At 35.0% G+C, this 12,745-nt stretch overlaps 1 protein-coding gene across 1 annotated transcript in view; it reads left to right on the forward strand.

Annotated features, from left to right (window-relative positions):
- The window catches only part of LOC145662857 (calpain-9-like), a 412,792-nt gene that overhangs the window by 274,153 nt on the left and 125,894 nt on the right, over positions 1–12,745 (forward strand). Inside the window, exon 3 of the mRNA XM_081728793.1 lies at positions 3,218–3,389. Within this exon, the coding sequence (XP_081584919.1) occupies positions 3,218–3,389 (172 nt within the window). The remainder of the gene's footprint in view (positions 1–3,217; positions 3,390–12,745) is intronic.

The raw sequence follows: 12,745 nt of genomic DNA on the forward strand, positions 1-12,745 counted from the left end.
TGTAAGAAATATAACTTGACTTCATTTAATTTAAGAAAATGGAGAGAGCAAGTTTAGTGTGGTGGCCTGTACTTTTTTATTCTGAGTGGTCACCACAGAACAATAACTGGATGTGATCACATCGTGTGGAAATTCATTAAGCAAGTATTTTCCATAAGAACTTCATTTCATTTTCCATAATAATTCCATAAGAACTAATTCATTGCAAAGTTTCAAAGAAGTTTATATTTCCGTTGTATTTGTATCATATTTATGAAAGACAAACACACATACTAATACCTAATAGTAAACAGTCTCGCTGATAGAAATTGCTGCTGTACTACATGCCTACGTGACGCGTATAGATGTCGCTGGTGTGCATGTAATTTGCAGTTTTAAAACTACTGTGGTGATTTAATTGGAATTTAAATTGTCGTGTTTCTATTTAATTATTTCAAAATGGATAGTGATTATACTGAACATGAATATGAACGTGCTGTTTATCATTAAGAGAAAGACGATAATCATATACTTAGATTTGAACACTAATATTTGTGTAATCCCAAGTTAGTTTGTGGGTAAACTTTAAAAAAAGAAATTAAAAATAAGCAATCAGAACTCTTAATTAAGCACGATCTTAACTATAGTTTACAGCGGGCCAAAGGCTCGGGGACAACCAGTACATTGTAGGAGATTAAGAAGCATCGAAACCTGTGTAAATCTAAGGGAAAGCACAAAGTTTCAAACGTTCATTTAATCAATACAGAATGAAATTGAATTTAATATTCGTACTTCTGTCTGTTGATGCTCAATATTCAACATATAAGTTGATTATATTGTTAAGACATTATGATTTGATTTCTAATTTTCATGAACAAATTGTTGCAAGTTAAGTGTATAAACAAGAAAGCTTTTGCAAATTCTTTAGCAACATGAACAAAAGTTTTCCTGAGTTAAAAAAGCATAGAGCTATTAAAACTTCATTAAGAGAAATGCTCAAAACAACTCTTCTACAGTTATATCTCCGGTGTCGCGAAACTTGTGACCGTGGGATGTGCGGCTGAACCAAAATGTCATTAGCGACTTAAATATCTTAGTATCTTCGCATTCAGATAGCAAATAAAGTTATTTGTCGCTAGCTCGCTGTTAAGTGAATCCTCTTTTCAAAAAACTGTCAGCCTGAAGTGTCATTGGCGACAGAACAAAATGCCTTGTGAAAAATGTACATGTCATTTTCTCTCTAGGTAAATTATGCTCACTAACAACGAAAGAAAGACAAACATGCACACAAGATAGAACTTTATTAATAATTGTACGCCTCTCTTTCTTCATATACATACGTATATAATATAAGGCGGATTTGAAAGTTTCAGCGAAATGATATACTGTACTATATGTTAAATACTGTCGTTTATCTGAATACTTTAGAAATAGGGATTACTTTAAACTACCTATGCGCAGTGTTCGAAGTGGAGAAAAAGCAGAAGTGGTATGTTTTATTACAATTTTGACTCGACATACCGGCTATCTAAATGTCGAAATGCAGTGATGGTATGTTACCTAAAAGATTGCATTTCTATTTACATAATGACTCAAAATCATGGGAGAGCTTTTCCGCAATAAGGGGGGAGGGGACAGGGAGAGGCTTTGCCCTTCTCTCGCCCTTAACTCCGAGAGAAAAAAAAATAAAAATATTCCCTTATGTTGTACTATAGATAATTACCTAGGTATACACGAAATGCTGAAAAAACGAACTTTTATATTAACAATTTTTAAACAATTTCCCACAGGAGAACTCCCGACACACACATACATAAGAAAGAAACAATTGAATATGACACAACAAAATATAAAACAAAATATAACTAGATGAACTCCATTGTAGACACTTTCGTTTTACAACAAAAGGTAGGAAAAAGATAACAAAAATGTCGATGTTGGTATCTTAGAAATTATTTCTACATAAAAAAATAACATATTTATAGATCTATTTTTACATGCGAAGCTATTCGTCAATTACTGTGTAAAAAAAAATGGATTTAACCATCCACTTTCCAGTGACAGTATGTATTGATCACTGGAAAACCAGAGACGATATGACATACCACCTCATACCGTCTCACTTCGACCACTGCCTATGCTTATTAAAACTAAACTTCCTAGCCTTACATTCCACAAATTACTACAGGCAGGCAGATTCATTTTAGCTTGGTGATATGTGTAGTTAGCGTATCAATTCCTACTATTTGTCTTTTTCTACCGATAATACTTATAATATTAGGACGGACTGATTTAGAATAACTTTTGAGTTTAGTGTCCAGAAACATGATAGAATATATGGTCGTATATATGTAATATTTAATAACATGTATATAGTGTGGCGGAACTACTGCTCCAATAATCCTCTAACAGAGAGATTTGGAATCGATTGGCTACCGAAGAGCTCAATTTTGATTTTTTTCATCCGATTTATGTGAATATAAAAGAAATATCTTGCAATTTAAATATTCGGAAAACAATTTTTCTAAAAAACTAGTAGTAATCGAATTAATTTTAGGGGCGGCGAACTATAACTTCTAATATTTTAGTGAAACCTTTTTTATTAATGAATATTGTATAGCTACGCGTATGTGTAGTTTCAGATTAAACTTTTTAAAGTTGTTGCATGGCTACGTGTAGTTTCAGATTCCGTTCTTCCTTGTTAATGGTTATTCTATAGGTGTGTAATTCCAGATTCGATTCTTTCTTGTTAATGATAATTGTGTAGCTACATGTAGTTCCAGATTTGATTGTTTTTTGTTAACAATTATTACCTAACTTCTGTACGTATAGTTTCAGATTCGATTCTTTCTTTTGTTAAGAGTTATTGCATAGCTACGTGTAGTTCCATATTCGATTGTTTTTGTTAATGGTTATTACGTAACTACATCCAGTTACAGATTCGATTTCCAGTAATGGCACAAAATTTCAGGTGTTGATCCGTTGTGTAGCAGTTGGAAAGCTACTGTATTGTTTAGTAAATTCCGATGTAATGGATGACGATGTGCTTACCATATATCACCAAATTAAAAGCCTCCTGGATGTCTGCACGTACTTTACATTCCAATACATTGATATCAGTCTTATTTTTGCAATAAAATTCTTTGATTTATATGTATGAACTAAGCACTATCATAAATCGGTCTTCCAGTAGCTTTGATAATTTCTTAATGACTAACTGGAATTCCTTTTGTTTCAGGTACTGGACTGTTGAACGACCACGTGGAGCGCAATCCAACTACCAAGCGGCGCGCAGGGCGTGCAGAGAGCGAGGTTTGCTGTTCGAAGACCCGGAGTTCCCTGCAGGTCATCGAGCGCTTTATCAACACAAGAAGCCGCCCATTCAACCGATTGTTTGGATGAGGCCGCATGTAAGATTCATAAATAATATTTCTTCCTCATCTTTCTTCCGTTTCGTCTTAGTAATTTATTTCCTCGTTTGTGAAGGGAGTATCCATGCTGGGAGCAAAGGAATTAGTAAGTTGTTCAGGGTTGGAGAAGGGGTATATAACATTTAATTTTGCGAAAAATAAAATCACTTAAAAATATCCTTGTACCGAACAAAGAAAAATTTAAGACAAAATGCATGCACAATAAATAAATAAATAAATAAATAAATATATAAATAAAAATATTGACATTTCATTTCATGAATTTTGATTGAATATGTTGATTAACGTTCAAAAGTAATATTTTAGCCCCTCATCTGCACTAATTTTTACAATCGCGCGATTCATAGGTATATTTTTTTACTACCTATGATACTTTTCAAAATAATGAACACTAATCTACCATGCAATTAAGGAAAGCTGTCTTCTGACAGTTGGTCAGAACACGTGGTGCGTTGGAGATACTGTTGCTAAAGGCTCTTCAACAACAAAGGTAGGAACTCTGACGACAAACTTAAAACTTTTAACAGGTCACAATTCTATAGTTGTAAGAATATGACAGGATCATTTCTAACAAATGATTTCCAAATAATAAAATAATAGTATTTGGGCTATTTTACAAAAGATTCAAAATTCAACTGCAGGCAACAATACGGTCAGTTGTTGCCTAGAAACAACGCAAAAGAATACTGCACAGTTTGGCGAACAATCAACTTCTTCGTTATACAGTACCTACATTATCTGTCAGATGCCAGCTTTTTCTAACCACACAATATAAATCGTAGAAATAAACAAGAGGTGCGAATTTTGAGTCTAGCAGTACTAGAAGTATGAGAAAAATACGACCTGAAAACTGATTATATGACAAGTTTGCCCTAATGTGAAAATGAATTAATTTGTCTCTACACCTCAGTTTTACCATTAAAAAAATAATACTGCACATATATTATCTACAAAATACGCATAAGCAGTTACATTTCTATAAAGACCGTTGTTATATAAAATACCTCAAAGTAAGACATTTTATCAATTTACATTTAGTCTTTCAATTCTAAATGCTTGTTTTCATTTACATTCATCCCACTGTTTTACGAACCTTGCATCTAACGGATATCAGAAGAAACAATCTGGAGCAGCCGATTTAGTTCGAAAGTCCTAATTTTAAACTAAGAATGTTGGATGAATTACTGTATCGGACTGTATATTTACAGTTTACAGGTTATATCTATATCTATATCTATATCTATATCTATATCTATATCTATATCTATATCTATATTTATATCTATATCTATATCTATATCTATATCTATATCTATATCTATCTATCTATCTAAATACGGGGTGCGTCAAAAATGTACACACAAACTTTGAACCATCATAGAAAATTTATGTTCCGTTCTACAAGGTTCAATTGCTGGAAATGGGAAGCTTGAAGTCCAATTTGAAACATAAATGCACTTTCTCACGCAAATGTGATTACTGTTCAAAATGGCGGCCTTCAGCATCAATACATTTCTGAGTACGAGTTAGCACTGATTCCGTACATCGTACCAACGTGTCCAATGGGATTTCCGCGCACACCGCTTGAATCTCATTCCAAAGTGTGTCTAGGTTACGTGGTTTACGTTTCTACACCTCATCTTTGAACCGCAGTAACATTCTCAAACTTCCAGTACCACTTAATTACTAGGGATGGCCAAAACCGGTTCCTGGTGGAACCGGTTTTCGGGTCTGAACGGATCCGGTTCTAGAAGATCCGGTTCCGGAACCGGTTTTTCGGATCCACATCTGGAACCGGTTCCGGAACCGAATCTGAAAACCGGATCTCCAAGAACCGCTGGAACCGAAATTTTGTGACAATCACTACGCTAAACCCGAGCTGCTAGCAGGCTGTGAACAGTGTGCTAGATGAAATGGTGGAAGCGACAGGCAGGCGCTCAGGCGGCGGCCGCTTGTCTCATTTGGCTAAATAAACTGGGTAACTGGCAAACTCATTAGCTAATCAGGCAAACTGGCCAGCTCATTTGGCTAAACACCCACTGGTGAACCAAATATTTTTTCTGGGGGCACAAGCATGTCTGGGCGGGGAGGGCAAAAGCGCATGGTCCTCTTTGCAATGTTTTGAAGGTGAACTTTGTGCTTCCTTTACGGGTCGTTGGGGGTTTTCGGATCCAGGTCTGGAACCGGTTCCTAAGATCCGGTCCTGGAACCGGGTTTTCAGATGCAGATCTGGAACCGGTTTCTAAAATCCGGTTCTGGAACCGAGTTTTTGGATCCATGTCTGGAACCGGTTCCTAAGATCTGGTTCTGGAACCGGGTTTTCGGATACAGGCCTGGAACCGGTTTCAGAACCGGTTCGGAAAACAGGATCTCCGAGAACCGGTTCCGCCGGAACCGGAATTTTGTGGCCATCCCTATTAATTACCTGCTTCCGGGCTTCAAAGCTCAAACATCCGTCCGTCATCTTGCAGTTACTTCCTTGCCGCTAACTGGGTTGAGTAGCTAGAGCGACAATTCTGCTGCCACCTGTTGAAGAAAGATAAGATTGTTTTATCCCAGAATTTGAACCTTGTAGCACGGGAAATACAGTTTCTATGACGGTTCAAAGTGTGTATATATTTTTTGACGCACCCGGTGTACATATATATATACATGCACTGAGGCTAAGGGGGAGACGGTGATAACGAGATGAATGATGGTGGAATGAAAAACTGGAGGAAATGGGACAATCCTGAGAAAACCCAAGCACAGGATATTTTGTTCACTATCACAAGACCCACTTAGAGAAAGCTGCGGGATCGAATCTGGGATCCCACGCACCAGAGGTAAGCGCTGTACCATTGAGCGTTAGTGTACTTGGTTAAAAGTACAGTACTGTTTTATTCCTCTTTATTTGGCAGTATAATTGTGAATATAAGTCATTTAGTGTCAAACAATCGGCAACATGAGATCGCTATTAACCCCTTATTGTCCGTTCAAATAAAAGGGGTGCAGAGTTATAGTATTTTAAATTAATTCGTGAAGTATTGAATAACGCTCAAATACAATAATGCATACTTTTCCCTTTTAAATAATTCGTAAAACTTTTAGATTTCCGTGTTTCCTCAACACTCCTCAGTAACATACGATTCTAGCTGCAATTATCTACGAGCGCCTTTGTGATTGGAACCGAAGCGAAGAAGTGCTACGTTTGGTAGTACTGGAATGGATGACCTCTGCGGGAAATCAGATTGTGTTTTCCGAAGTTATGTATATTTAAGATAGTGTTGTAAGGACAAGGGCAAGAGAATATACGTTAATATAAAGAAAGAAATAGCTGACTACGATCCAGAAAAATTGCAGGAATAGCAATCAGATTCGCTACATGCTGATCACAAAACCCTAATTTGTAATCATTAGTTAGCTGAATTAAGACTTTCTGGGCTTACAATGAGAATGTAACCATCCATAAGCAAAATATGATTTTTATTTTATAATAGCAGGAAAAATAAAGAGAAAATAATTATTATAAGGATATAATAATATATCATTCTTAGTTGTAAACGCACGTAACTACGTATCAGTGATGCCAGCTTTACTTTCTTGGGAGAGACAGACAAAGGAGCAAAGTTTTGAAGGCCAGCTATTATTTTCTATATCGAAAAGGATAGTTTTATATTAGCTGGTGTATGTGTATTACAATCCAACATGATAGGGGTCAAAGGTTGCCACTGGGGGCGGAGTGCCTGCTCCTTTGCTCCCCTTCTATCGTCGTTACTGCTATGTGCATAAGCTAAATTATAAAATGGTGTGAAAGTTTGAGTTTTTCATTCAATTTTACCTTAATTTGTTTCATAAACAATTATTTTAATACAATTACGAAAAATACCATCAAATATTAATCTTAACCCCTTTCTGCATGATTTTTTCTTTTAGCGAAAAAAAATCAGTATTGAAAATCCTCATATGGGAACTTGAAAAATAAATTAAAACTTGAATTTTAGATTTTTCAGTTAATTCCGACGAATAGTAAGTAAGTGCCATATATGATACACTTACAACTGACAAAGAACATGCCAGATGACACCAAAATCTATTATTCTAACACGTCAATATCTCACACAGCAGACAAAATAGTCATTTGATGCCTTTGACAAATCACAAAAAAGCTAAAGTGAAAAAAGTGTATGTGCCATATATGGCATGGCATGCGGTAAGGTGTTAATATTTCTATATAACTTAAAAACAAGTGAAACCTATAATCATGAAGTAGGAAGTTTATTCTGGAAGACCAAGCAACAAGTTCAAAGCTATGAAGGGCAATCTGTGAAAACTTTTTAAATTATACAACACTGGACAACTTATATAACAATCCTATTTATAAATGGCAAAAGTCTTTGAGCATCATGTTAATTCATAATAATTAATAGCTACGCTAATAGATGTCGCTATTTTCGCTAACGCTTACCTGCCTGATACTAATAGATGTAGCTATCTGCACTAACGCTTGTCTGCCTGATACAAAGAAATATAATCTTGCATTCAATTTTCGTGGCTATTCGGTTAGTGTACGCGCCTTTCTCGTGGGAAACCTAGGTTCGATTCCCGGCGGGAGCTCATGTGGTTCGGAATCCACGTTAATCAGTAGGTCCCATCTCATGTAGCCTCGCTGCTGAAAAGGACGTTAAACTCAAAATCAACTCAACTCAGCTTGCATTCAATTTGCCGATTTAAAAGTTTTGTAACGATTTAATTGCAATTAGAAACTGTATTGTCACCATATTTAGATTCACGCATTAATATTTGTGTATTTCTGAAACTCCCTTGTGGCTGTGTGGTTAACGTTTAGTTACCACTTTTAAGTTGTAGATCTATGTCTTATATAGCCTCGGTGCTCAACGGGACACTAAGCTCCAAATCAACCGACCAACTAACCAACCAATTTGCGTATTTCTACAGTAATATACTGTGACGATTTATTAGTAATTGCAACTTAAACTATATTGTTCCAATTCAACTTAAACTATGTTGTCCACCACAAACTTACTTCATCGGGAATCGAACCAGGAACCCCACGCACCAGAGCCACTGAGCCACCGTGCCCACCCAACTACGATGTTAACCTATAATGTACAGTAGACCGAAGGTTCAGGTACAACTGCCAGTTTTATAGCACGGCCAACAAGAGATGGTCTCTGACGTTTCTTACCACATGCGGTGGGACATTGCAACCCCTACTTTGATACCAGTGTTACCAACCACGATCACTCTGTCTTATACCATTAATTAAATTGCCACTACAGTTGCACCGAAAAAAAACCTTGACACGCGAGTAGTGGCAATGTCACTGCGAGCTGTCAGATACGTTCTCTTACTGGACGCACTATAACTGAAAAGCAAATAAGCATCGACTAACATCAATATTAATGCCTTAATTATTATAAATCAGTAAAAAAAATGTTTTAAAGAAAAAACGTTATTTACAAACATTAAATAGAATCATTAATTACTTTATGTATATTTTATGACATTGTGTAAATATTATTTGGATATGTTACCTTGGGCACTTTCAGATAATAATGATCAATTGATACATTTGTACACAGGGGTGCATCCAGGATATGATCAAGAGAGGGACTAAACCATAGTTTGCCGCTTTATCCAGTGTAAAGCAGTATTGAAGCCTATTTTATCCCGTGTATACCTGAGCGTCAAGGTGGGGGCTATAGCCCTCCATGGATCCGCGCCTTCTTGTACAATTGAGGACAATATCTTTCGCCGTAAACAAAATACAGTACACTTTTATTCTAATTATTCATATTATAGACAATATGGAATTATTTCGCATCTTTAAATAAGACCTTCATAGTCTTAGTTTGAACTTTGAACTAAGCACATAATCAACAATTCTGTTTAAGGTGTTTGTAAACATCGATATACGTAAAGAGAAAGTAATAAAGTGTTACAGATGCAGTTCATAAATTATTGATTATTTTACGTAATTAGTAAGAAGCCTGATAAAAGGGAGAGCCGAGGCAACACTCCTGTTTAGAATTTGTCACACTGTTGTCTTTATTATTATTATTATTATTATTATTATTATTATTAGTAGTAGTAGTAGTAGTAGTAGTAGTAGTAGTAGTAGTAGTAGTACTATTATTATTAATAATAATACTAACTTAATTATTTTTATTTATTTATTTATTTATTTATTTTCAAGATGATATCTTTTAACTATGCGTATTTGACGTGATATCCGCATGGATCCAGTCTAGTAATAAAAAAAAGAATGAAAGGAATATTTATTCATTAACTTTTAAAACATTTTCTAACCAATTATGAAATATCGTATCTTTGATGTCGATTTTTTAAAATGTTGCCTAATTATAATCGCTGTGGCATTTAGAGTTAATTCAATGGTTGCAATGGTTCTTCTCGACTGTTATCTTTCGTGTATCAGGCTTGATGAAAGATAAATTATTGCATGTTTTGATTTGATATCATCATATTTTGTAACAGAATATAATCCATCTTTAGATGTAAGATACTGATCTACCATGTCTACTCAGATTATGCTATACGTTCAAAAAAAGAAGAAGAAAAGAAAGAAAGAAAAAGAAAAACACCATTAACTTTCCATAGATAATTTCTTATATTAAATGAAAGAAAAATATTAAGAAACTTGAGTCTGAAAACGCCTTCTTTCAGAGATATAAGCTGCCGAAATTTGAAAGATCAATCTCTGAAGCAGTTTAGCTTGAAACGTTGCGACTTGGTCCAAACGGTCAGTGTTGGGTAAGTTGCTTGTAAAAATGTAACGCGGTACAAGTTACTTTACTTTCCCTTCAAATGCCTCAGAAAAGTAACTGTTACTCTACTTCGAAAGTAACGCAAGTAACGCGTTACTTTTAGATCCGAAACTTTGAATATATGAAAAGAAATATTATTTCTATTTTCCTACTGCTACTATTACGACTAATACTACCACTATTATTATTATTATTATTATTATTATTATTATTATTATTATTATTATTATTATTATTATTATTATTATTATTATTATTATTATTATTATTACACATTTTGATTTTTCCGAATCATACTGAATGTTTAGAACTGTAGATTGATAATAGTAGCGTTATTATACTCTTTCATGCAGATAGTTACTTTTATTGGAAATTTGATGTACTTCGCTAACTTTATAAACGCAATATTCCTCGTTTTGAATTCCTTTATGTAGATGTAAGAACAAACTCTTACTTGACAGCTTTATGATCATTTTTATATAATGTAACACTGACTAAAATACCATAGTGCGTTAGAAAAGCAACGACTGTTTATTATTATTTTGCTAAACTAATTATATAATAATAATAATAATAATAATAATAATAATAATAATAATAACTGTCTCTGCACTGTCTCACTAATTTACTCATTTACAAAATTGTAAGGACATTTTACATGATGTTTTAATTCTTTTTGACCTAGACAATTTCCAGAAACCCGCAAATTTTCATTGTATGAGATTCTCATGTTCGCTAGTACCTATCAGTATATATATAAGTTTTACGTCCCACGGCTATGCCGGTTAGGCTATGATGATGAGAGATGAGTGAAATGGTGGAATGAAGAAAGTGGGAGGAAACGGGAGAACCCCGAGAAAACCCACGAGCACAGTGTTTGTCCACCACAAAGTCCGAGCTGGGATCGAACCAGGGATCCCAAGCACCGGAGGTGAACGCTCTACCACTGAGCCACTGCGCCCCCAAAGTACCTATCAGTGTGAACAAGTTGTCTCATTTATGAAAAGTAACAAGCCTTCAGAGAGATCTAGGTTAACAGACTTCCATCTAACTTAAGATCCGAAAATTAGTATTGAGTGCAGCATGTCTCCAGACATCCGAAAACTGGTTGCAGGAAATATATGTTGGGTGTGAGGAAAGAAACATTTACTAATTAATTTCCTGCATTTTTTTTAAAGGATTACAGCATTAAGTATGATGTTAGGTATTTATTTAGTTTTAAATGTATCACTAAGTATGAAAGTTGCTTTTCTAAAACTTTTCTTGCAGCCCTCGCTATTGTACACTGATGGCTATTTGATCCACTTGAGATACAGAGTTTGACATGCCTAGTACAAGTTATAGAGTCAAGAGTAACTTTTGTATACCAATCCTCATTTCTTCTTGCAATATGTCCGGTTCATTGCTATGCTACTTCAGTGTCTATTTTATCCACAATATCCGACACTTTCTGATTCACGTAATTCTTCCATCTTTGCGAGTGTAAGGAATCACTCATCCTTCGTTGTGTAGTCTACAGATGGTCAATGTCTTGTTTTCAGTCTTCATATCTTCTGTCCATATGTCAAAGCAGGCAGAATACATTCATTCAACATTTTACGGTTTAGACATATTGGGACTTTACATTTAAACACGAAGCTGTTCCTTTCGAATGCACTTCAGCCTAGTTTAATGCGTCTCTTTATTTCTTCTTTAAGGTTACAATCTATGAATTTCGTCCGTCCAAGATAAATGTAGGTATTCCTTTCTAATTCGAGTTTCCAACTTCAAACCTTAATTTTCTTGTGAAATTTTTGAACATCGATTTCGTCTTTTCCACATTCAATTTCAACCTGACTTTCCTGCTCTTGGAACCAAGCACATTTTACATTTTGCAATACTGAGTTAATGTTTGCGAAGCAAACGATTTCACCATCAAAATGAAGATAACTTAGACGTTTTCGATATGTTCCCCCAATTAGACGATCGAAACTCGTATTCAAATACGTTTGTGAGAACTTTAGAAAGAAATACTATCATCGTACACCCCTTCTCTATTTTTGTAGTTTTTGTACAGCCAAACAGTTAGATATTAGCGCTGGCTTGTTTATAGCTGTCATCTATAACTTGTATATAAACTTCTTTGACTCCATCTAACTTAAGAGTGTTAATAATCACTGAAATCTGCGAGAAATCGAAAGTTCTTCACAGTCAATGAAAGCAGACAAGGGTAATTTAGAATCGTTTGACCTTTCTACCAGCTTCTTCACTGCTGCAACATGATCTACTGCCACTTCTAAATCCAGCCTCTTCTTTGTCTAGGAGATGTCTATCTTTTTGCTTTTATGTCTTTCTTTTTAAGCAGAATTTCAGTATTTCGTAAACACTTGTAAATTCTGACTATTATTTCGTAGATCTTGTCTTTTGTTACGGAGCAATACTATCACTTCTCCATTTCTCGTAAATGGAAGCCCAAAAGATGTCCCGTACACATAGTATTAACAAATCTTTTTTTTTTTTTCATTCGTTTCTAATGAAACTAGTCCGAGAAGCTTACCTCCACTTCCT

This window comes from Thermobia domestica, chromosome 10 (assembly GCF_964235325.1).
Source record: "Thermobia domestica chromosome 10, izTheDome1.hap1.1, whole genome shotgun sequence".
NCBI lineage: Eukaryota > Metazoa > Arthropoda > Insecta > Zygentoma > Lepismatidae > Thermobia > Thermobia domestica.